This window comes from Notolepis coatsorum (assembly GCF_963971535.1).
Source record: "Notolepis coatsorum genome assembly, chromosome: 3".
Lineage (NCBI taxonomy): Eukaryota > Metazoa > Chordata > Actinopteri > Aulopiformes > Paralepididae > Notolepis > Notolepis coatsorum.
In genome coordinates this window covers 211064650-211091562 of record NC_140167.1, presented here as the reverse complement: position 1 = coordinate 211091562, position 26913 = coordinate 211064650, and the positions used below count along the sequence as shown (strand labels likewise).

The following is a 26913-nucleotide window of genomic DNA, read 5'->3' as shown; positions in this document are numbered from 1 at the left end:
TTTTTTTAGTATTCCGCCCGCAAGGAGTGATGAAGAGCAGTGCACTTGAAAAACATCACTCTTATTCTCTTAGCTTCCAGTGTGTGCAGACTGTCCCTGTAGCATGCTAGGAGCTTCCAGTGTGTGCAGACTGTCCCTGTAGCATGCTAGGAGCTTCCAGTGTGTGCAGACTGTCCCTGTAGCATGCTAGGAGCTTCCAGTGTGTGCAGACTGTCCCTGTAGCATGCTAGGAGCTTCCAGTGTGTGCAGACTGTCCCTGTAGCATGCTAGGAGCTTCCAGTGTGTGCAGACTGTCCCTGTAGCATGCTAGGAGCTTCCAGTGTGTGCAGACTGTCCCTGTAGCATGCTAGGAGCTTCCAGTGTGTGCAGACTGTCCCTGTAGCATGCTAGGAGCTTCCAGTGTGTGCAGACTGTCCCTGTAGCATGCTAGGAGCTTCCAGTGTGTGCAGACTGTCCCTGTAGCATGCTAGGAGCTTCCAGTGTGTGCAGACTGTCCCTGTAGCATGCTAGGAGCTTCCAGTGTGTGCAGACTGTCCCTGTAGCATGCTAGGAGCTTCCAGTGTGTGCAGACTGTCCCTGTAGCATGCTAGGAGCTTCCAGTGTGTGCAGACTGTCCCTGTAGCATGCTAGGAGCTTCCAGTGTGTGCAGACTGTCCCTGTAGCATGCTAGGAGCTTCCAGTGTGTGCAGACTGTCCCTGTAGCATGCTAGGAGCTTCCAGTGTGTGCAGACTGTCCCTGTAGCATGCTAGGAGCTTCCAGTGTGTGCAGACTGTCCCTGTAGCATGCTAGGAGCTTCCAGTGTGTGCAGACTGTCCCTGTAGCATGCTAGGAGCTTCCAGTGTGTGCAGACTGTCCCTGTAGCATGCTAGGAGCTTCCAGTGTGTGCAGACTGTCCCTGTAGCATGCTAGGAGCTTCCAGTGTGTGCAGACTGTCCCTGTAGCATGCTAGGAGCTTCCAGTGTGTGCAGACTGTCCCTGTAGCATGCTAGGAGCTTCCAGTGTGTGCAGACTGTCCCTGTAGCATGCTAGGAGCTTCCAGTGTGTGCAGACTGTCCCTGTAGCATGCTAGGAGCTTCCAGTGTGTGCAGACTGTCCCTGTAGCATGCTAGGAGCTTCCAGTGTGTGCAGACTGTCCCTGTAGCATGCTAGGAGCTTCCAGTGTGTGCAGACTGTCCCTGTAGCATGCTAGGAGCTTCCAGTGTGTGCAGACTGTCCCTGTAGCATGCTAGGAGCTTCCAGTGTGTGCAGACTGTCCCTGTAGCATGCTAGGAGCTTCCAGTGTGTGCAGACTGTCCCTGTAGCATGCTAGGAGCTTCCAGTGTGTGCAGACTGTCCCTGTAGCATGCTAGGAGCTTCCAGTGTGTGCAGACTGTCCCTGTAGCATGCTAGGAGCTTCCAGTGTGTGCAGACTGTCCCTGTAGCATGCTAGGAGCTTCCAGTGTGTGCAGACTGTCCCTGTAGCATGCTAGGAGCTTCCAGTGTGTGCAGACTGTCCCTGTAGCATGCTAGGAGCTTCCAGTGTGTGCAGACTGTCCCTGTAGCATGCTAGGAGCTTCCAGTGTGTGCAGACTGTCCCTGTAGCATGCTAGGAGCTTCCAGTGTGTGCAGACTGTCCCTGTAGCATGCTAGGAGCTTCCAGTGTGTGCAGACTGTCCCTGTAGCATGCTAGGAGCTTCCAGTGTGTGCAGACTGTCCCTGTAGCATGCTAGGAGCTTCCAGTGTGTGCAGACTGTCCCTGTAGCATGCTAGGAGCTTCCAGTGTGTGCAGACTGTCCCTGTAGCATGCTAGGAGCTTCCAGTGTGTGCAGACTGTCCCTGTAGCATGCTAGGAGCTTCCAGTGTGTGCAGACTGTCCCTGTAGCATGCTAGGAGCTTCCAGTGTGTGCAGACTGTCCCTGTAGCATGCTAGGAGCTTCCAGTGTGTGCAGACTGTCCCTGTAGCATGCTAGGAGCTTCCAGTGTGTGCAGACTGTCCCTGTAGCATGCTAGGAGCTTCCAGTGTGTGCAGACTGTCCCTGTAGCATGCTAGGAGCTTCCAGTGTGTGCAGACTGTCCCTGTAGCATGCTAGGAGCTTCCAGTGTGTGCAGACTGTCCCTGTAGCATGCTAGGAGCTTCCAGTGTGTGCAGACTGTCCCTGTAGCATGCTAGGAGCTTCCAGTGTGTGCAGACTGTCCCTGTAGCATGCTAGGAGCTTCCAGTGTGTGCAGACTGTCCCTGTAGCATGCTAGGAGCTTCCAGTGTGTGCAGACTGTCCCTGTAGCATGCTAGGAGCTTCCAGTGTGTGCAGACTGTCCCTGTAGCATGCTAGGAGCTTCCAGTGTGTGCAGACTGTCCCTGTAGCATGCTAGGAGCTTCCAGTGTGTGCAGACTGTCCCTGTAGCATGCTAGGAGCTTCCAGTGTGTGCAGACTGTCCCTGTAGCATGCTAGGAGCTTCCAGTGTGTGCAGACTGTCCCTGTAGCATGCTAGGAGCTTCCAGTGTGTGCAGACTGTCCCTGTAGCATGCTAGGAGCTTCCAGTGTGTGCAGACTGTCCCTGTAGCATGCTAGGAGCTTCCAGTGTGTGCAGACTGTCCCTGTAGCATGCTAGGAGCTTCCAGTGTGTGCAGACTGTCCCTGTAGCATGCTAGGAGCTTCCAGTGTGTGCAGACTGTCCCTGTAGCATGCTAGGAGCTTCCAGTGTGTGCAGACTGTCCCTGTAGCATGCTAGGAGCTTCCAGTGTGTGCAGACTGTCCCTGTAGCATGCTAGGAGCTTCCAGTGTGTGCAGACTGTCCCTGTAGCATGCTAGGAGCTTCCAGTGTGTGCAGACTGTCCCTGTAGCATGCTAGGAGCTTCCAGTGTGTGCAGACTGTCCCTGTAGCATGCTAGGAGCTTCCAGTGTGTGCAGACTGTCCCTGTAGCATGCTAGGAGCTTCCAGTGTGTGCAGACTGTCCCTGTAGCATGCTAGGAGCTTCCAGTGTGTGCAGACTGTCCCTGTAGCATGCTAGGAGCTTCCAGTGTGTGCAGACTGTCCCTGTAGCATGCTAGGAGCTTCCAGTGTGTGCAGACTGTCCCTGTAGCATGCTAGGAGCTTCCAGTGTGTGCAGACTGTCCCTGTAGCATGCTAGGAGCTTCCAGTGTGTGCAGACTGTCCCTGTAGCATGCTAGGAGCTTCCAGTGTGTGCAGACTGTCCCTGTAGCATGCTAGGAGCTTCCAGTGTGTGCAGACTGTCCCTGTAGCATGCTAGGAGCTTCCAGTGTGTGCAGACTGTCCCTGTAGCATGCTAGGAGCTTCCAGTGTGTGCAGACTGTCCCTGTAGCATGCTAGGAGCTTCCAGTGTGTGCAGACTGTCCCTGTAGCATGCTAGGAGCTTCCAGTGTGTGCAGACTGTCCCTGTAGCATGCTAGGAGCTTCCAGTGTGTGCAGACTGTCCCTGTAGCATGCTAGGAGCTTCCAGTGTGTGCAGACTGTCCCTGTAGCATGCTAGGAGCTTCCAGTGTGTGCAGACTGTCCCTGTAGCATGCTAGGAGCTTCCAGTGTGTGCAGACTGTCCCTGTAGCATGCTAGGAGCTTCCAGTGTGTGCAGACTGTCCCTGTAGCATGCTAGGAGCTTCCAGTGTGTGCAGACTGTCCCTGTAGCATGCTAGGAGCTTCCAGTGTGTGCAGACTGTCCCTGTAGCATGCTAGGAGCTTCCAGTGTGTGCAGACTGTCCCTGTAGCATGCTAGGAGCTTCCAGTGTGTGCAGACTGTCCCTGTAGCATGCTAGGAGCTTCCAGTGTGTGCAGACTGTCCCTGTAGCATGCTAGGAGCTTCCAGTGTGTGCAGACTGTCCCTGTAGCATGCTAGGAGCTTCCAGTGTGTGCAGACTGTCCCTGTAGCATGCTAGGAGCTTCCAGTGTGTGCAGACTGTCCCTGTAGCATGCTAGGAGCTTCCAGTGTGTGCAGACTGTCCCTGTAGCATGCTAGGAGCTTCCAGTGTGTGCAGACTGTCCCTGTAGCATGCTAGGAGCTTCCAGTGTGTGCAGACTGTCCCTGTAGCATGCTAGGAGCTTCCAGTGTGTGCAGACTGTCCCTGTAGCATGCTAGGAGCTTCCAGTGTGTGCAGACTGTCCCTGTAGCATGCTAGGAGCTTCCAGTGTGTGCAGACTGTCCCTGTAGCATGCTAGGAGCTTCCAGTGTGTGCAGACTGTCCCTGTAGCATGCTAGGAGCTTCCAGTGTGTGCAGACTGTCCCTGTAGCATGCTAGGAGCTTCCAGTGTGTGCAGACTGTCCCTGTAGCATGCTAGGAGCTTCCAGTGTGTGCAGACTGTCCCTGTAGCATGCTAGGAGCTTCCAGTGTGTGCAGACTGTCCCTGTAGCATGCTAGGAGCTTCCAGTGTGTGCAGACTGTCCCTGTAGCATGCTAGGAGCTTCCAGTGTGTGCAGACTGTCCCTGTAGCATGCTAGGAGCTTCCAGTGTGTGCAGACTGTCCCTGTAGCATGCTAGGAGCTTCCAGTGTGTGCAGACTGTCCCTGTAGCATGCTAGGAGCTTCCAGTGTGTGCAGACTGTCCCTGTAGCATGCTAGGAGCTTCCAGTGTGTGCAGACTGTCCCTGTAGCATGCTAGGAGCTTCCAGTGTGTGCAGACTGTCCCTGTAGCATGCTAGGAGCTTCCAGTGTGTGCAGACTGTCCCTGTAGCATGCTAGGAGCTTCCAGTGTGTGCAGACTGTCCCTGTAGCATGCTAGGAGCTTCCAGTGTGTGCAGACTGTCCCTGTAGCATGCTAGGAGCTTCCAGTGTGTGCAGACTGTCCCTGTAGCATGCTAGGAGCTTCCAGTGTGTGCAGACTGTCCCTGTAGCATGCTAGGAGCTTCCAGTGTGTGCAGACTGTCCCTGTAGCATGCTAGGAGCTTCCAGTGTGTGCAGACTGTCCCTGTAGCATGCTAGGAGCTTCCAGTGTGTGCAGACTGTCCCTGTAGCATGCTAGGAGCTTCCAGTGTGTGCAGACTGTCCCTGTAGCATGCTAGGAGCTTCCAGTGTGTGCAGACTGTCCCTGTAGCATGCTAGGAGCTTCCAGTGTGTGCAGACTGTCCCTGTAGCATGCTAGGAGCTTCCAGTGTGTGCAGACTGTCCCTGTAGCATGCTAGGAGCTTCCAGTGTGTGCAGACTGTCCCTGTAGCATGCTAGGAGCTTCCAGTGTGTGCAGACTGTCCCTGTAGCATGCTAGGAGCTTCCAGTGTGTGCAGACTGTCCCTGTAGCATGCTAGGAGCTTCCAGTGTGTGCAGACTGTCCCTGTAGCATGCTAGGAGCTTCCAGTGTGTGCAGACTGTCCCTGTAGCATGCTAGGAGCTTCCAGTGTGTGCAGACTGTCCCTGTAGCATGCTAGGAGCTTCCAGTGTGTGCAGACTGTCCCTGTAGCATGCTAGGAGCTTCCAGTGTGTGCAGACTGTCCCTGTAGCATGCTAGGAGCTTCCAGTGTGTGCAGACTGTCCCTGTAGCATGCTAGGAGCTTCCAGTGTGTGCAGACTGTCCCTGTAGCATGCTAGGAGCTTCCAGTGTGTGCAGACTGTCCCTGTAGCATGCTAGGAGCTTCCAGTGTGTGCAGACTGTCCCTGTAGCATGCTAGGAGCTTCCAGTGTGTGCAGACTGTCCCTGTAGCATGCTAGGAGCTTCCAGTGTGTGCAGACTGTCCCTGTAGCATGCTAGGAGCTTCCAGTGTGTGCAGACTGTCCCTGTAGCATGCTAGGAGCTTCCAGTGTGTGCAGACTGTCCCTGTAGCATGCTAGGAGCTTCCAGTGTGTGCAGACTGTCCCTGTAGCATGCTAGGAGCTTCCAGTGTGTGCAGACTGTCCCTGTAGCATGCTAGGAGCTTCCAGTGTGTGCAGACTGTCCCTGTAGCATGCTAGGAGCTTCCAGTGTGTGCAGACTGTCCCTGTAGCATGCTAGGAGCTTCCAGTGTGTGCAGACTGTCCCTGTAGCATGCTAGGAGCTTCCAGTGTGTGCAGACTGTCCCTGTAGCATGCTAGGAGTGAGACATTCGCAAAGAAAATAAAATGTAACGGTCAAAAACACAGCTTGCAAGGTGTTGATGTACAAAACAGATCACAGAGGTCACTCACAGTATGCACTGTACCAACACACTGAGACTGAAGATAAGATGTTGATTCCCCTTCTCCTCTCTATTATATTACACACCTGCAACTGTCACCCAGCCTTTTAACTGTAATTTGACTGTTCTGCTTCATGTATGTATCATGTATCATGTATGTCATTTAATTTGGTTGTTTGTTCGATGTGTGTTTTAATTATTTCCCGTACCTTTGTGATGTTTGTACCATATGTCTCTCTTCTATTCTATTTTATTAAAAAAATGCCCTGTTACCCTTTCGAGGGGACCTTTATTCCTCACGCCAGGCCGTCACTGAAAATACGAATTTGTTCTTAATTGATCTGCCTGGTTAAATAAAAGGTACAAGGAAGGAACTGACCCACTGCAAATGGTGACCATTAATTCTCTACATAATTTTCACCAAACCACACACCCCAAACCACACACCCCAAACTACACTGTGCCAAACTACACTGTGCCAAACTACACTGTGCCAAACTACACTGTGCCAAACTACACTGTGCCAAACTACACTGTGCCAAACTACACTGCGCAACGACCAGGAAGGGAGGGAAGGGAATTGGCATAACGACCAACTTGGGATGGGAGAAAAATACAGAAGAACAGGGGGAGGAAAAGTAGATACAAAAAAAATAAAAACATTTAGCTCACGACGTTCTTGCGTTTGACGTATACACGGGCCAGACGTGGCCATCAAACAGACCGGAGGGGGTCTGGCATTGTGTCGTTTTGGTGGGGTGGGGGTGGGGTGAGAATAATTTGGCCTAACGGTTACCATTTGCAGTGGGTCAGTATGCGTGTCAGTCTAAGATAGGAGTGTCTAATTCGGTCAGAGAGAGGAGGGGGTTAGGGGCTAATTTAGTCAGTGAGTGAGTGAGTGAGCGGTGGTGTCGGAAACAGTTGCCAGTCACATGCTGTCTACACCTGGCGGTCTGTGTTGCGGTATGTGTGGCAGGCCGGAGCAGGAGGGCATATTGTGGACCATTTGTTTCTAGATCACCACCACCATGGGGTCTTAGTGAGACATTAGCCACTTCTCTAACGCCGGGACAAATGGAGCTCGCAAGAGCCAAGTTAAAACGCTTATAATACTAGATACTAGATCAAAAGCAACGTGAAAAAACAACATGCCGTTTTAATGTAACAGATTTTTTAATGGGGAACTTACTGAGAACCACCACAATGGTAAAGGGGAAGATAATGTCTATTATACCATACATATATAGTGGAAAGCAGGTTATTGAGGAGAGTTGATGATGTCACTAAGATAAGGTTTTATACTGTTGTCATAACAACTGTTGACAGCTGGTGAAGCCCTACAGTCGTACAACCATCAGAGGTGAACCTCTGCGCACATGATGTCTGTATACTCTGTCAAAATAAAAGGCTGGATGAAATCACACTTGCTTGCTAGTTACAGGGCTGTGAAAAGCATTACTTTTACTATTGCACATTTGGATTGACACAATCATTATTGATTTGATTACTTTTGATTTACTTTACAAGAACAAGGCCAGAATTAGTATTCTGAGTAAGTAGAATGTAATGGGCTATAATAGCTGGAACAACAATCGTTATACATAACATTTAACCTTCTGCTTAAACTACATTGAAGGGTGGCGTAGTTAAGAGTCTTGCTGTGGTCGTATGTTGTATGTGAAAGACCTTATTCTGTGACGCTGTTTACGCACATCCTCCAATGTCAGATATCCTGAGTCCCTATGCTGGGCCATGGTATGTAGTGACTCCATTGCCGGGTTTAGACCTGCATGCAGCCTCCACTGCCTTGTAAAAATAACTCATCCTATACATGGAGGTCGTTCCCTACAGCACCAGTTAAATAACCTAGACCATTCTCTACAGCAACATGTAAATACTATAGACATCACTGGTACATTTCCTGTGGCCTGGTGGAACCCCCCGCCCCGCCTAACCAGACCCCAACCTCACTCACCTCCACGGCTTTCTTCTCTAGCTCTTTTTGAATCTTGGATTTTTCCATGTGGTCCTGGGCAGTCCTCCTCTTCCTCTCTCCTTCTGCCCTATTCCTCTCCTTCTCTTGTCTCTGTTTCTCCATCACGGCGAACTTCCCTTTGACACTGCCTGAGGAGCCCGCATGTCAACAAGAGAACAAAGCACATGTAAGAGGTCACGATGCCGTACTCACTGTATACCTCCTCCTCCCTGCCAAATCCCTGCCAATCCCTCAGCACGTCTTACCAGTGATCTTGGGCACGTAGGATTTCTCTACCTTGGCTGGCTTCACCTCCTCTTCCTCATCGCTGGACGCGAGGAGTTCTTTTATCTGTAGCGGATCGGGAACAGAGAGCAGGGCTGGGTTTACGGTTTAGCCGGGATCATCTGCTTTGCACCTCAGAAGCCATGCTGGTTCCAGCAAGGACACAGGCCTAATCCTCGCTAATAGCTGGGTCATGTGGCCTTGCAGGTAGGCTTTTGATTGGACAGCATTGCCTTAGCACAGACGGGAGATCACCATAGGTGTCCTGGCCTGGCTGAGCGACCGTACGGCTGGTCATAAGGATGGTTGTTTCCTCCGTGTATCACCTGGTAATCCACTCACATCAGACCCCTGATCTGATAAATACAAATCGTTGTATTTATTTGACCACAGGTTAGTCTTAGTGCAGAGCCTGCCAGCCAGATGTAGCCTATAATGTGTTTCAGTGCATAATGACCATTAATTGGGTTAAAAATATAAAATTAAAATGTTCAAGCACAAGCTAAAGCTCATTATTACATGAAATCATTGCCAATATTTGTTTTCATTCAACAATGAATGAATGAGTTCATTATTTATGAAATTAGTGCTGTCAGGCGATTAAAAAAATGTATCTAATTAATTACAGGATTTGTAATTAATTAATCTAATTAATCACATTTTAATCGCATAACCATTTTAGGCCTGATATTCTATATTCTATAATCATATTTCAAATTGCATGTGTCCGGATGGCAGAATACTGTAGAGTACTGTATCTACAAAACCTTCTGTTTAATCATCTTCCCTTTATTCATTTGCTTACATTTTTCAGGTCTGGTCAATTTTAGCATGGTGTTATTCACAGTAAAAAAAAAGAATTTAATTGTTATTCTCATTTGGTTCATTACAATTTACTCAAGCCTAGTAACAGACACAGTATTTCTGACACTGGGAATACATCCCCTGAGATCCATAGATGTCCCTAGAATCAGATACCAAGAACATGCAAATGGACCATTTAAAAAAAAAGTTTGTAAATGTTTATTCTACGTTGTTATAGAAGGAATGAGATTTAAAAAAATATATATATATAATTTTTTAAATACATTTTTAGTTAATTTTCATAACGCGATCATTTGCTGTGTAATTAATTAATCTAATTAACGCGATAAACTGACAGCCCTATATGAAATATTTGGTTGGTGGTGGTTGTTGCAGTGAATTCTCACACAAACCGCCAGCATTGATGCCAGGTGATGCCAGGTGATGCCCCTCATCATTTACATTTACATTACATTTACATTTAGCTGAACGCTTTTATCCAAAGCGACTTACAAGTTTTGTACGACAAGTCATCAGGAAGGGCACAACTCTATCAGCTGAGTAACAATGTTCATCAAAGTGTCGAGTGCTACAATGTAGGTTAGTATATTATACAGGTGCAGCTCAATCAATTAGAATATCGTGGAAACGTTATTTTATTTCAGTAATTCAATTCAAAAAGCGAAACTCCCATATATTATAGATTCATTACACACAAAGTGAAATATTTTAAGCCTTTATTTTGTTTTAATTTGGATGATTATGGCTTACAGCCCAAAATTCAGTGTCTCAGAAGTTTGAATATTACATAAGACCAATACAAAAAAAATGTATATAGAAATGTCTGCCTTCTGAAAAGTATGTTGAATGTATGTTCACTCAGTACTTTGTTGGGGCTCCTTTTGCACAAATTACTGCTGGCTGGAATTTTTGGAATTCGAAGCTTCGGGGCCGAGATTTGATTTTAATTCTAAGCTTCAAGATAATTTTTTATTTTATTTTATATATACATTTAAAAAAAATATATTAATTTGTTTGATTTTTTTTTCCATATTCGAATCCCATGCCCATCGAACAAAGCTTCGAAGTATTTAAGACAGCCCTAATATTGACTTTTCCACGATATTCAAATGTATTGAGCTGCACCTGTATATATATATATTATCATCATCACCATCATCATGCCATGCAGGTCACGGCGGGGGGGTTAGTGGGGGGGTTATCTGTCTTTGACCTGCTGCTTCCTGCGGCCATACTCCCGCTCCTTGATGTATTGCTCCTTCCTCTTCTGCTGCTCGCCCGTGTTCCGAGCACGACTCCGCTCCTCCCGCGCCTTCTGCATCAGCTCGAACTTGTTCTTCACGTCGCCCTTGTCCGCGTTCAGCTTGGGCACGTAGCTCCGGGCCACAGGCTTCCTGGACCTGAGGAGTCTCTGTGGAGGAAAGTATCATTTAACACTATGATCGCCGGGGACGAGTTAAGACGTCATTCCTAGCCATGCTCATTCTGCCGAAGACGCCGTAACTCGTCTTTGATGTCAATATTTCAAAAATCTGTCATCGAAATCATATTTCCCCCCCGGAGCCCTGAGACACACTGCAAAGCTCCACTCAACTCTCTAGCGGTTCAAGAGCGCCATCTGGTGGCCGATCGGCAGATCGCCAACCGGAAATGAGCCTTTGAACCGGTAGTGCTCATCCATATGTGGTCCGGGCACTCGCTATCGTTAGAGAGATTCTGTCTTGACACAGTGAACATCGATCGGTGCAAATAACTCGAAAAAACAACATGATTTGGACGTATATACTATTATACAACCTGGAAATGGATCGGGCATTTCTCCATCCCATAATAGAAAAAATTCTGTTCCACGCTCATCTGCCAGCGGCGCGAGGAAGCCACGGTAAGATTCAGCGTTATATTCTAACGTGTTCCATATAAACTGCTATGATGAACATATGACCCACTCTGGATGAATCATCTAACGCTGCCCACGGAATTATAAACGATCCCCCGCCCATCCGGTCATCATCAGATGACACGTAGTAACTTCTAGAACCACGTCCAGTTGAAATTTTTTATCTCGCACAGATTCCTACCAAACTGTATTTGATCATCAATATAATGCATTTAGGGCTATAAATCACGTTCTGAAGAAAGCTGCAGAAAACGATAAAAACATACTTATACTTTAGACCATATTTTAGTATGAATATGTGAATGAAAAAGTTTAACGTTGCTACACCCTGAACAATACATATAGGACATTGAATGGGCCATAATAATGGCAATTTAGCAATAGAATTTAAAATGTTATAGCCCTGCAAAGAAGGGGAACTTCTCCATAGACAAATAGAGATGGCGAGAGATGGTAAATTATGAATTTAACCCATGGCGATCAAAGTGTTAAGAGGGTTGTGTATTCTTAACTCTTCTGCCCCCTTAGCGACTATTTTGTGTTTTTTGCCTATATTTTTTTGTGTTTCTGTGTACAACGATGGCTGTGTTGATTATTATGTCATGAAATTGTGTCCGTTTGCTTATTTTCCATATATTCACAGAATTTGAAAAGATTAGATTTTGAAACCCTCTAACACAAAAGTTAACAATATTAGCTTTCAAAACCGTCCATAGTGGTTTATTTCTTGCCATGGGGGTTAGGGTTAGGGTTAGGGTTAGGGTTACCCAGACAGAAAGATTAGGAGAAGGTAAAATCGCATCCCTGTGCCCGTGCCCACCCCAACACTTGCTCAACAGTCCCTCAACCTAACCCCAACCCCAACCCTAACCCTAACCTAACCCTAACCCCAACCCTAACCCTAACCCTAACCCCAACCCTAACCCTAACCCTAACCATAACCCTACAAACGGAAATATTTGGAATCTTTGATAGATATGTTGAGTTCGGTTCATAGTGGTATTCATAAAAAAATTATTGGAACGAAATATTACAAATTAAGTTTTTTATGACCTTGAACGTGATGCAATCTTTTCATGCACTAAGCCAGGTGACAACTCTGTCAGTTACTTAACAAGGCACAAGGGTTAAAACATGTAAAAGGGTAAGAACTAATGTAAAAGCTAGATGTGTTTCAATTTTGAGAGTTAAATTGTGGAATAGTCTTTGTGACGGGTTGAAGTTGTGTACCTCTCAGGGGGGATTTAAAAAGGCCCTGAAGGATAAAATAATTCAGGAGTACAGTTTTGAGTAAAACATCAAACATTTGTTTTTTGTTTTTCTTTAAAAAAAAATTATTATATCTTGCAGCATATTTTAAGTTTTTCTTTCTTATATTAACGTATATTTAGTTTTTAAGAATTGTAAAGGATAGGCAAAAATAAGCATGTGCTTCAGCCTATTCCATTTTTCGGTCATTGAGTTTGGATTTTGTGTGTGAGCTTACTTTGAATATGTACATTTGTAGGGCGGCTACGTGGTGCAGTGGGAAAGGCGCTCACCACGAATACTGGAGACGCTGGGTTCGCCTGTTCGAGCCCAGCGCTCCACATTGCTTTCAGTTTAGCTGGTCATCCGTACTAATACACATTGGCAGTATTAGGGGGTGGGAAACTGATGGGTGGGGATCGGGCATTGTGGACAGCGACTCCTACAGGTCGGTTGGTGCGCCTGCGCAGTAGAATCAGGAAGCGATGGGGGCGGCGCCCCTCCAAAGCGCAGACCCCTGACGCTGAAAGATCGCGCCGCGCAGGTGAAAAGATGTGACTGGTGTTACCTCGAGTATCGGAGGGGACTCGTGCTATGTATGACTTAGTCCACATTGCAGCCGGCTTGTGGGAGGCAAGAAATAGCGTTCGAGACAGGGGAGGGTTGAATTGGATGATACGAAATTGGGATGGGAGAAAAATAGAAAATGGGAGAAAAAGTGGATACAAAAAAAAAGAATATGTACATTTGTGATTTTTCTTCTTTTTTTTTCTTTTGAAAGTCCACACAAGTGTGTTTTTGATTGATCTGTAAACAAAGACCGAAAATAAACTATTCATCATCATCATCATCATCATCATCATCATCATCATCATCATCAGGATGAGACAGTGGATGAGACGGAAGGATGAACGTTATACGATAATGGAAGTTATGCGGTGGGGACTTTTGAGGGATGAGGTAAGAATCCACTGGACAGACAAACAAGGAAGAGAATCACGTGGCGCTAAGAGAACACAAAGAGGCGCCAAGGTCACATTTATGCGGTAAAGAATATTAAGAAACAGTTTAATATAATTGTACCTTTAACTGTAACTGTAACTGCCCTACACTGTAATCATAGTAATCATAATAATCTTAACTACCCAGCTCATACTAATAGTCTACCCATATACTCTGTATGATACAACTGTATGGTACAACAGTGCTGGATATACCACATATCTATATTTTATATTTACTGCATATATATTCCTATTTGTCTGAATATACATGCATATAACCCCTCTATATACATACTTGTACACCTGCATATACCCCATAGCTCTGTATGATAGCATGTACTGTACAATAATGCTGTATATACCGTATATATATACACCTACCGAAGTCAGCCCATGTCACCCCACTTCTTAGGGACCTGCACTGGCTCCCCATTGCTGCACGTATCCACTTCAAGGCCCTCGACCTAGCATACCGTGCGGCAAAGGGAACCGCTCCCGCCTACCTTCGGTCAATGGTCTCTAACTACACACCCTCAAGACCCCTACGCTCTGCGTCTTCTGGCCGCCTCAGATCTACTCCTATCCAAGCTCCCGGAGGGTCATCAAAGAGAAGCCGCCTATTCTCAGTCCTTGCCCCACAATGGTGGAATGAACTACCCATCCCAGTTAGGACAGCCGAATCCCGTCCAATCTTTCGCCGTCGACTAAAGACTCACTTCTTCAACCATTATCTGAAATGATAAAAAAAAAAAAAAAAAAAAAAAAAAAAAATCTAACCCCGACTAACCTTACTGTCATGCACTTGTCCTAATAAACTAACCTACACTGTAACACGCAACACTTTGATGAACATTGTTACTCAGCTGATAGAGTTATACCCTTCTTGCTGTCTTGTCGCACAGAACTTGTAAGTCGCTTTGGATAAAAGCGTCAGCTAAATGACTAAATGTAAATGTAAATGTATATTTATTTATTCTCGCCACATCCACACCCGTCTGTACTTACCTGCACATAGTCCTCTTACATATCTGTAGCTACATCTAATCAGATCTAAAAACAACAATGACATTGATTGTCTAACAGAGAACTCCCGCCTCTCACCTCTTGTCTCAGTGACACTTCAGAAATGTTTTGAGATTCTTCATTTGTTTCATCATCTTTCACCGTCTCCTTTGCATCATCATCATCATCATCGTCATCATCATCATCATCATCATGATCATGATCCAGTCCATTTACTTGGGATTCATCATCATCGTCTTCCTCTTTGTGATCCACACCGTTCACCTTGTGCTCCTCGTCGATCGCGTCTTTGTCAGGTGATTCCTCCTCCTCGTTTTCATCTTCACTGTGTTTCACATCATCTTCACTGTGTTTCACATCGTCCGCTCCGTGTTTCACATCGTCCGCTCCGTGTTTCACATCGTCCTCTCCGTGTTTCACATCTTCCTCGCGCGCCACGTCATCGCTCGTGTCGTCTTCGTGTTCACTCGCAACGTCATCCATGTCGTGAACGACATCGGCCACAAACTGTTGTGCCACCTCGGTCATGTTTGTGCCACAGTGACAAGTTGACAGACAGGCCCGCTTCAAATGTTATCTGCAAAGAAAATGGAGGATTCAGATTATTATTATGGTCTTTCGGTTCAGTTTCAGTTTATTTTAAAAAGGACAGTAAACATTAATAAACATTTCTGTAAATGTGTCAGTTTTAGCCAGCTGGCTAATTCGCAACTGTAGTCCTTTTGGCAAGATGTTATAAGACCGACAATACACCTAGAACAGAAGCATTCAAAGTAAAACCCAGTATTTACAACACAATCCAACATAATAGTAAAACCAATAATAAAATTCACAGTGAACTGATTAACACATTGGGAGCCAAAGACGAGTTAACTAGTTTTTGGCCGCCATGCGCTGAGCGACAAAGACGAGTAAACTAGTTTTTAGATCCTTTTTTCTTTTATTCGATTTTTTTATTCATTACAGGTTCACAGACCTCGTGTTACCATAGGAAATCATTCTGAGATTCCAAGAGTGCAATACCGGCTGCATTCTGCTAGGTGGCAGTATCGCCCACCCTTTGAAACCTTATTTCACACTGTGTGTCACATCTAATTTCCTCCGGGCGGAGAATTTTGGTCCAGGCAAGTCTAACACTTCACCCAAGCAACTTGAAATGCATCTAGCACACTCGATCCATAAATTGTGCCAAATTATATCCGGGACCAGATGGACATCAATACTGGAAATCGCGATCAGACAATTGGAATATTCTTTTTGGGATACCTCCTAGTAAAGGTAAGGACTATATGACATCAATCCTACTTTGATCCAACAATGATTTCACATCGATCGCAACGATCATATGTAACGTACTCCAAAACGTATGCCGTTGCTGATGATCAAAGCATCAGAAAACGACCCCCCCCCCTTTCATGCATTCATGATGAAACATAATACCTATTATATACCTTTGAATTGGAAATAGTAGCGTGTCCAGGCGAGCAACGCGAACACTTTTAGCTAAATTCACGTATTGCTCCATAACACAGTTACCAGGAATTAGCCAGGATCACTCTGAAACTATACAATATTCACCACGGTATAACACCTTTTGTAAAGGTAGCACAGTGTCTTATTTCAGTTGGTAGGATGTTCCAGAACTGAGTGGCTCTGACTGCAAAACAGGACTGACTGAAGGAGCTGGACCTAAACGGCACAGAACAGCCCCCTCTCTGGGTAGATCTTGTGGACCTATTATGAGATGTTTTTTGTTTGACAAAAGTACTGAGAGGTGGAGGGGCCATGCCATTTAAGATCTTGAACAGTAGGCAGGCATCAGTGTATGTTGTCAGGTTTTCCCAGCTGAGGATTCTGTACTTGCCTGGCCATGGTATTTTATATATCGGCTAGCACGTCGGGATGAGGCCAGACTGAAACCCGTCATCCAAGCAGCAGTGAGAATCGTTGGCTGAAATGGTAAATGGTGCATTTATTTCGAGCTTTTATCCAAAGCAGCTTTACAATTTTTTTGTTGTCACATTCACCCGTTCACTTGCACCGTGCAAGGTGCCAACCTGCTCATTGGGAGCAGTTAGGGGGTTAAGTGTCTTGCTCAAGGACACTTCGACACGCTGCCCAGTGGTGGAGTGGGAATTGAACCGGGAACCTTTCCGATCACCAGACGACGCTCTACCGCAGGCTGGAAACCTGCCAGCCCTCAGGACCTCTCTACACCTTTAGGCCTTTCACACCGGCCGGGGCCGGTTCGAGATTACGTTCGGGAACCGGCTCCGGCCGGTGTGAAAGGCCTACTTGAGGACCAGGAAGCGGGGAAACAAGATCATCTAGCGACCCCTCGCACCACCCTGGTCACCACGTCTTCCTTTCCATGATGAAAACAGTGAGAGACACAAGCATTTTTTTTCGCTCTTTCGCTCTAATGTCAGGCTCAGACAGGGATTCCAAATCCCACCCCGAGCCTGACAGGGGTGACGGTGCACGGCTCAGGGAGGTAGAGCGGTCATCTGGTTCCCGCTCCTCCCGGGCAGTGTGTCGGAAGTGTCCCTTGAGCGAGACACTTATCCCCCAATTGCTCCCCATGAGCAGCAGGTCGGCACCTTGCATGGTCGCCGTCGGTGTGAGTGAATGTGTGAGTGAATGGGTGAATGTGAGGAACAACATTTTTTTTAAAGCACTTTGGATAAAAGCTGTTATATAAATGCACCATTTACCATTCATGACATAAGAGCAAAATGGCCACTGTGTGAATATAATGAATGGACAACTGTACTGAAGACTCCCCCGGCCCTTTGCCAAACATCATCCCGTACAGTGCACCCTGCAAGTAACTGCACATCTTCCACCCCCTCAGTGTATAATACTGTATATTCTGTAGATAACTCCTGCATTAACAACTCTTCAAGTGCAAAGGCTAATGCTCTGAAGACTGTGTTTATTAGACTCTATATACTGTGTACAGCAAAGTCATTCTCTCCACCCATGCAAATACTATAGCAGGGGTGTAAAGTACTTGAGTAATTGTACTTTGTTACAATACTTAAGTACTGTTTTGGGGGATTTGTACTTTACTCGAGTATTATTAGGTTTGTACTTTTACTCCATTACATTTCAGAGAGAAAAAAACATACTTTTTACTCCTTACATTTAAAATGCAGTCCAACCATTTTAATTGTTTATCTGGCCGAACTAACGTTAACGTTATTAATCCTGCGACCGCAGGTAAACAGCCAATCAAATCCCCATCAATGGAAAATGAACCCGCCCATACCCATGCTGATTGGTCCTTGTGCAAGACTAGAAAGCGGGGATCTTTGATTAAACACCTGCTATCAGAAGAATAGACTGTCAGATCCGCATTATGCTGTGGTTAATATTGTGATATTATTCAGGGTACTCCAGTATTCTGTCTTTAATATTGTGATATTATTCAGGGTATACTCCAGTATTCTGTCTTTAATATTGTGATATTATTCAGGGTATACTCCAGTATTCTGTCTTTAATATTGTGATATTATTCAGGGTACTCCAGTATTCTGCCTCTAATATTGTGATATTATTCAGGATAATCCAGTATGCTGTGGTTAATATTGTGATATTATTCAGGATACACCATTCTGTTTTTAATATTGTGATATTATTCATGCTGTGATGTGAATGCCGTCCATGTTAGTTTACCTTCATTGTCTATCGCAGAACACACCATTGTGGGCAGAGTGTATGCTTGGTTTTATTCCAGCCTTGCCTAAACACCAGCTGATGATTTCACTAAGTGGTTCACCTCTTCAACTAACTCACCTGGTGCAATGTATAGTTAAAATGAAAACTTGGCCCACGATGGAATGAGTTTGAGACCCCTGGTCTATCCCTTTCAAAAAAAATTATTAACTTTTACTTTTTAGTACTTAAGTACATTTAAAAGTAGGACTTTTTTACTTTTACTCAAGTGTGTTTTTAGCCAGATACTTTGACTTTTACTTGAGTCAGATTTTGAGACGGTACCCATACTTTCACTTAAGTATAATTTCTGGGTACTTTTTACACATATATATATTCTCTGTTACTGTTTATATTGTGTTTTGTGTACATTTTTATTTTAAATCTACTTTTTTCTTAGTATTAGTACTATATAATATAGGGCCAGGCTATATATGTGTTATGCCTTTCCTGTGTGAGCAAGCACCAAGACAAATTCACTGTATGAATAAAAATTATTCTGAATCTGATTCTGAGTGTCCCTCACTTTGGCTGCTAAAAATATTGTGATATGAAAAAGGTTATTGGCTATTTATTTCACACAAACAGGAAATATCAATGCAATAAGGGTCTGCAATTAATGGACCCTGGCACAACCCATCACTGTTGTTTTTTCTTCTTCTTTCTGTTATGATTAGTTTGAAAAATTCACCTGAATGTCAAGTGTGTTCCATTTCAGCCTCATCCTATTTCATTCTTCATATCATTCAATAGATTTTATTTTTCTCATTTGGATATTTGTATATATAAAAAAAACTGTACTTTTATTTTATTTTTCATTATTTGTTATATCATTTTTATTTGTATTATACTATAATGTAAAATATTGTAAGGAAGGGTCAGGGCTTGATAGGTTTATTACTTCCCCCTGTTCCTTCTCGAACACTTATTGTATGGAAATAAGGAATAAGGGGCAGGTAATTTAGGAATAAGGGGCAGGTAACTATAAGATGTATTCTTCTTCCTGCTCCTTTTGTCCATGGAATGATATTTGTGATTGTGTAATGAAGAAACTCTGATTGTATTGATTCCATGTGGCAAATAAAAACTCTGAACTGAACTGAAATAAACTTTGACTATTTACCTTTTTTTATTTTCTTTTTAAACTTGTTTTATGTTTCTATGTTCGAGACAAATAAAAAATCAATCAATCAATTCTTCTTTATCCGAGATGAAAATGTGCGGCTCGTCTTTGGGACCGATGCCTCCTCACGACACAGCTGGAGGAAGACCCCCTTTGAGTTGGAGTCTAGGGGTGTGTTTGAGACGGAGCACATTGTGGGCCTGTAGGGTTCTAATTATAGCCCACTTGTGTTGCCCAGGACATGTGATCATGGCTATTTCTGACGGGTGATATCCAGCCGGACAGAGACGTGGCACCCACACATGTCGCCCCCAGACTCTTGACAAAACGGCCAGACTTAGAGCGAGACAATTGGACGTGAGAGGGAGCTGTTTGAACCGTTAGTCATTCATCACATAAAATGCTCTTTATCAGTGTTTTCAAATACCTCTTCTATTCCGGCACGACAATGAATTTAGAAACGCTTAAAATACTATCAGGTAATGCAGCCAACATCAGAACCAATGGCTCACAGAGTTTGGTCATATCCATATCCAAGTTTATGTCATGGAAATAGTTTGTATATTATTTTTGCCAAAAAGCCCCTGCCTATTGCAGTTGACTTTGAATTCACTGCTGGGCTTTACCACCTGTTGCACAGCTTCCTCTCCAGTTACAAACCAAATAACAACTCCGTCCACACTGTAGGGCTGCTCCGTTAACACTTTGAGTGCCAGTGACGTGTTATGTCGGTATTTCATGCCCCCCATTGAGTGCCGACGACGCGAATTGTCGTTTTTTTTTTATTATTTATTAGCGATCTGAATTCATATTTCATCAACCGAGTCTCCCGTTGGTACAGCAGCCCCTCTAGGAGCTCCGATGGGAAAATACCGCCCCCTATCGTCTATCCCTGTGTAACTGCAGGCCATTCGATTACACTGGTGGATCTGTGGGGGGGAGCCTACTGGCTCCACTATGCTGGCGAGGGATCTGATGAAGAGGGAAGTGATCGCGAGATGGAAAGCAGCCTGGAATATATATTTACAGCAGCCAATAATCAATCAATAAACGCGATCGATATTTGGAATGGCGATCAGGAATTGGAATAATCTTTTTGGAGAACATCTGATCTAAGGTAAGGAGTCTATGTTACCAGTTTTAGGATAATCAGAGCTGTTTTCACTGAGATAACAGCGTGTCCCGTATGTGTATATATGTGTGTGTGTGTGTGTGCTGTTGAGGAAATAAGAGAATCGATTTCTCAGCTCGCTTCTATAGCGTGCATAAGTACACATATACTATCGATAATCTAGCATTTATTTGAAAACGATTCATAAATAGGCCGACAAATGACAACGTGTCTAGTGTATTCGAGAATATTCCAATAAATGCCGTTTATGACGGAATCTTTCTATTTTCCTGAAGTTTTCGAGAAAACGATAGCTTTTCGAAATGCTATAAAAAGGATATGAACCGATTAAAAAACAATCCGTTTCGACAATGTTGACTGCAAACAAGTCATTGATAAGTGATGGGCAGATTAGACACATAGCCATAATTTAAAACATAGATTATGCGTTTTTAACGCTATCATTGAAGTGGGTGGCGGCATTCAAGGGGGTAAAAAGGAAAACACGGCCGGCACTGAAAGTGTTAATCCAGTTTCAATTTCAATTTAGATGTTCGCTTCCCGCGATTAGTGAAAACAAGATAATTGAGATGAAACGATTATTGTGCCGCATGCTTTGCTCTCATTTCGTCTTGTGTTGTAAATGCAGCACACTCTTCCTTCACAGCGGAGCACCCCCCCCCCCCCCCCCCCCCCCCAAATCATAAACAGTCGTTTCAGCTTGTATGTCGAGAGGGAGGAGGGAGCCATGGCACATTTGTTCAGTTATTTTGAAACGTCTTTGGTAACTTGTAGAAGATGACAAGAAAAGGCAGCCTTTGGTCGTCATCATATGATGTTCTCAAATCAATGAGTAATCGTGTTTTTACAATCGTGATTTCAATATCAATCAAAAATAATTGTGATTATGATTTTTGCCATAATTTAGCAGCTCTACCACACTGTACTATGCTAGTATTACACACTGTACTAGAGTGGCTCTGGGATAAACACTTGTCATCTGTGACCTCAATCACCAGTCGTATCAGTATTCTATATGGAAGGTGTAGTTGAAAGTGTCCCATAGCCTGGTACCTGGTAAATAACTCCACACATTGTTCTAAGTTGTCAGAAAAACGTCTTGAATAATCCTTCTAGAAAGGAGGCCAACTTGAAAGGAATGTCGCTAAAGAGCCAGACGTGTTTCAGAAGTGTTTCATTGATGGCGGCCTGTTTATATTAATTGTTATTTGAAAGTTGGAAGCAAAGCAAGATGGATGGTAAATCAATGCCTGAGGCAGTGGTAATGAGAAACCTGCTTTAATTACATATTTAGATTTCCCTCATCTCTACACCCACAGTGTGAAATATGTGGAGAGTCTTGGGGGGCTCTCAGACCCTTTGATTGACACTCAAGACCGCCTGAAAGCCTCAACATTTTGGGGGGTCTCTGGGAAATGTTTTTAAAAATAATGTTATAAATATATGTTAAAGCGTATTCAATTATAGTAAAATGATTCACAAATACAGAAATACGAGGAACGGTCATTGTCAAGGTGTTTCCTCTTGCTTTGCCACTGAATACAGAGGCATTTAATGTGTCATTGAATACCCTGTTGTTTCTGGGAAGTGTGTCAGGGGGACTCTGTGTTTCAACAACTCAGACTATACTGTGCTATTTCGTTAGAACATTTTAGGGTAACGGGAGACTGTGGGAGAAATGTTCCCGGATCAATCAATGTAGACAGTCGGGTAGACTTGAACAAACATGGGTTATTTTTTTGTATCTACTTTTTCTCCTCCCTTTTTCTGTATTTTTCTCCCATCCCAATTTAGTCGTTATACCAATTCCCCCCTCCCCTTCCTGGTCGTTGCGCGCATTTGCCCCCCACTTGCCGGTCTAGGGAGCCCTGAAGTCTATCACATGCGTCCTCCGATACATAGGAGACAGCCAGACGCTTCTTTTCACCTGACAGCGAGGACTCTCACTGGGGAGGTGTAACGCGTGGGAGGGTCACACTATACCCTCCCCAGTTCCCTCCCTCGCTGTGCAGGTGCCCTGACTGACCTGTAGGAGTCGCTGTTTACAACGACCAGGACACACACCCCACCGGCTTCCCACCCGCTGACACTGCCAATTGTGTCAGTATGGACGACCGACCAAGCCGGAGGCACCGTTAGCAGTTGGATTCGATCCCACTGTCTCTGCGGTGGTAGACAGACGCTTAGTCCGCTGCGCTACCCGGCCGCCCGAACAAACATGGGTTTAATACACCAAAATAGGTTCAGGTTGTCAAAGAGAGTTACAGGTGGATGACTCAGAGTGGACACTGGCCGGGTCTAGATCTGAGTTCTAGATCGATGATATTGGGTACATTATATACAGGAGAAGTGAGAGGTGTGTCCATTGTTAGTGGTTGGTTGGACTGGACATGTGAGTGGTTGGTCTGTTCTGTGGGGGGGTTTCGGGGCCATGAAGGGGGAGGGGTGATGTGTTTTGGGGGGGTTTGTCTGGAATGGTGAGTTGTGTGGTTTGCTCTGCTCCGTGGGGGGGGGGGGGGGGGGCTTGGGGTGGTGACAGGGGGGTGGGGTTGAAGGTTAGACATGTTTAGACAGAACTTGGATATTGGGGGACAATGCTGTCTGTCAGGGAGGAGGTAATTATCATTTGGGGTGGCGGGGGAAATCCAGTTATACCACAGAAACGTTTGACAAAGGTTTGACAGGTTCAACTGCAGGCCCCCAGTTTCTTGTCAAATTCCAAGTGACCCTCAGGCAGAGCGATTGGAATATCCCTTCTGGTAGTACAACATTTTTTTATTAAAAATATTTTTATTTAAAAAAAAAATCTAAGAATGAAAATAAGTCAAATTGGGTTATATCAAATAGTGCATTGTATTGATGAATACAAACTCCTTGATATATTGTTATTTATTTAAGAATATAACTTTTTGTATCCAAAGGCCAGCGTTGGTTGACTAAATTAGTTATTTTCAGCCAAAGCTATAGTGGTCGGCTGTTGAGTTTAAAAATGCATCGATTGTGTCCAGTCTATAGTTGTGATAACAGCACTAATATTAATACAGGCCAACAACGTCTTCCATTTGATTGAAACACAGAGACATGACAATTTGGTAAACATATACATCTGGCTAGCATAGCCATTGTGATGAACCATTACTTACAAAAAAATTATTTGAAATATTTCCACCATTTCTTTGGTCACTATCTTGGTATTGACCAAGAATTATACAAATATCACCAGTATCACGGTTTAAACTGGATTATACCATGTTTATTTAAGTAAAAGTGGCACCATATACATTACTTTTACCATGGCAGTATGTAAATTATTATACAATGGCCGGTACCATGGTAACAGTGAAATTACAGTCAAACTAGGCTACTATGATACGTTTTTTGACTATTTGGTTTCAACAACCGTTTTTTTTTTAGATTATGATCATGACAAAAGTATTCACTGTTATGCTTCTGTATTCTTAACTCCATAAATAATATTGTTCTTACTTCTTTCCTATGTTATTTTCAAAAGTAAAACACATCTGATACTTCACAGTTTCTGCATGATTTTCCAAAGATAAATTGAACTGCGATATAATCGTTAACCCAGTAGCCCAAATGCTCTAGCAAGTTCTATTTATGGTTATCATAATGTAGGCTACTCAGCTGGCATTACATATCAAGATGGTGCGTGACACAAATGTCTGAGACTGTGGTTAGTTTACACAAATAAAAGTGGATTCACGAATTATGGTAATAAACACTATTTCCACTATGATTTACATATCTGCTGCCTCACCCAACACACTAATACTTATAATAAAATCGTTATAGCCTAATAAGTCATTTCGTTGTTGTAGGGCCTGCTGTCATCTATGATTATGAACAATAAATATATAAAGTGTATTATTCAATTAAACCATCAATCTATAGTAGCCAATATAGTCACAATATGAAATATATCCTCTTTATATAACTCAACATTGACCTTGTCTCCACAGGTCCCCCATACGTCCCCCCACACGTTTGATTGATTGATTGAAAACTTTATTAACAGATTGCAGAATGGGTACAGTACAGTACAGCTCAATACATACATACATACAATACATACAATTGACCAGAGAAAGACTTTCGTCTTGTTTACATCAGGGTCCCCCATTTTCAATTCATCATAATAACGTGACGCTTTCTAACGGTTTATTCTATATTAAAAAAGTAAGTTTTGGAAGTTTACCTCTTGTGTCAACCTGTGCTCCTTTTCTCATAAGAATCCCTCTGTGTAAATAGACCAGAGCTGCGGTGTTTCGTGCCAAGTAGAACAATCCAGAATCCTGCGTCCACACCGTCGGCTGCGCGGCCACAGAGAGAGTGGCCTGCTGGGTGCGAGGGAGGTGACGCGCGTCGCTGAGCGCGTCTCCATAAAAGCGCACTTACTTTTGCCGTCGACCACATTCCGTGCGCGCCAGCGGCAGGTTCAGCTGTTGCCTCACACACGCGCGTCGTGGCCCTTCTCGAGTCGTCAGTCAGTCACAGACACAACTGCGAAAGAGTAGGTTAGATTAGATGATCATGATTAGATTAGATTCTTATATCTGTATGTTGTGTATGTCATAAATGTTATTATGAATTGAAAATGGGGGACCCCGTCTGTAAACAAGACGAAAGTCTTTCTCTGGTCTGCATCCCCTTAACAATTGTGTGTATTGAGCCGTACTGCTGTACTGTACTGTACCCATTCTGCAATCTGTTAATAAAAATGTTCAATCAATCAATTCAGGCCAGGGTGGGAAATGTATATTTCCTCTAAATACAGAAGATCAGTCTACATCTGCACATAACCCTTAGCTCTTGATTGATTGAAACCGTTATTAACAGATTGCAGAATGGGTACAATATACAGTACGGCTCAATACAAAACAAACTGCTATAAGAGGATGCAGACCAGAGAAAGACTTTCGTCTTGTTTACATCGGGGTCCCCCATTTTCAATTCATCATCACATTTATGACATACACGACAAACAGATATACAGTACTGTGTAGTAGGAAGAGATCATAAAAAATATATATATCCGAGGGGGGAGAAACTGTACATTGGTGGGTGGGGGGTGGACATTTACAGGGGCCAGTTTATAATTGCAGCCACCCGTAGGTGCTCTTTGAGAGCGGTTTTGAAGGAGGGTAGTATGATATGATGGCATGTACTATAATGCTGTATACTACATATATTTATTCACACCGCATACCTATCCTCACCTGTCTGTACTTACCTGCACATAGTCCCGGACCCTTACTATATCTGTATCCTCTTATTAGTTACGCTGCTGGTCAGTAGTAGTCATTAGTCAACCGTCTTTATGTATATAATACAACTCTGTACATAGATCTGATGAGCACACTCAGTAGTACTCATTTGTATATTCTGTATCCAGTTTAACCACCTGTACATTGCATATTGCTGTTGCACTATACTGCTACATTTGCACTCTGGTTGGATGCCAAACCTCTTTTCGTTGTATACTGTACTTATGTGCTGTATAATGATGACAATACATTTGAATCTAATCTAAATAGTCAATTGATGTTATGTAGCCCAGCCCACATTGGAGCAATGCTTATTTAGCCAGCTGACATACTGTGCCTGTATCTTGTGTTTGTCTGCCACCGGACAAATGGTATCAGGGCCACTTGTGAGCTGCGGGGGACAGGGTGACAAGAGGGAAACCACATTGCCTTTTTGTCTCTCGCCTGCGTGGATAATAACCTAGATATTGCCGTCACTGTGCTATATGCAATAAAATCCAGTCAACACCTCAAGGGTCCCACGCAAACAGCTTTTTATTTTATCAGTCACGCCCATACTAGCTATACTGTACAGGTACATATACCTATATATATATTCAGTCAGTTATGGTCATATTATTAGCACACATTCCCTATCCACTACCCCAACCAAACTGTTGATTACGTGTGAATTTCCTTTCAACTGCGATGAGAAAGTGGTTCCCTCGGTTGTGACAGATGTAAACAGTAACACCGGTTCGGACACATTTGTCAGCTTGATGGCTCCATGTGCAGCAGCTGATTTGTTTAACTACTTCCTGTAGTAGCAGACCAGCCCCATGAAAGCTGCTGTGGCACAATAGTGAGTATAAATAACAACATGACATTAACTAGTTCACACACAAGAATTTGCCTTATTTATTTATTTGGTTAGTTAGTTGGATAAATTGGTTGTTGCTGGTTGAAAAAAATATAATGAGCCATTTCATTCATTTAGACACGAGGTGCACTGGATACAACAGAGAGGTTGAAGATGGGTGTCAACCGGAATGAGGGACGGAACGTTACATAATCATTCCCTTACAGTAGCCAGAGAAATGCAAATGGTTGCCAGGCATTGGGAACCCCCACCAGCAAGAAGGATGAACTTCTGGCCCATGCTTAGAACTGAAATCTGAGAGCCGGACCAGCAGACATTCCTGTCAGTGCCACAGGTTTGTCACTGTAAGAGAAAGGACTGGAATACAGTGCAGGGGACAGAGAGAATCTTATACAAGTATATGCCAACATCATAATCACTGCATTCTTGGAAGTTATACACAAAACTACAATTGCAATAAATGATGT

At 44.3% G+C, this 26913-nt stretch overlaps 1 protein-coding gene across 1 annotated transcript in view; it reads right to left on the bottom strand.

The window, feature by feature from the left end:
• Positions 1-24640, bottom strand: part of nexn (nexilin (F actin binding protein)) — a 55804-nt gene extending 31164 nt beyond the window's left edge. Inside the window, 5 exon segments of the mRNA XM_084311532.1 lie at positions 8049-8197; positions 8315-8399; positions 10372-10569; positions 14409-14907; positions 24519-24640. Coding sequence (XP_084167658.1) covers positions 8049-8197; positions 8315-8399; positions 10372-10569; positions 14409-14858 — 882 coding nt within the window. The 5' untranslated portion in view covers positions 14859-14907; positions 24519-24640.
• Between the last annotated feature and the right edge of the window lie 2273 nt (positions 24641-26913).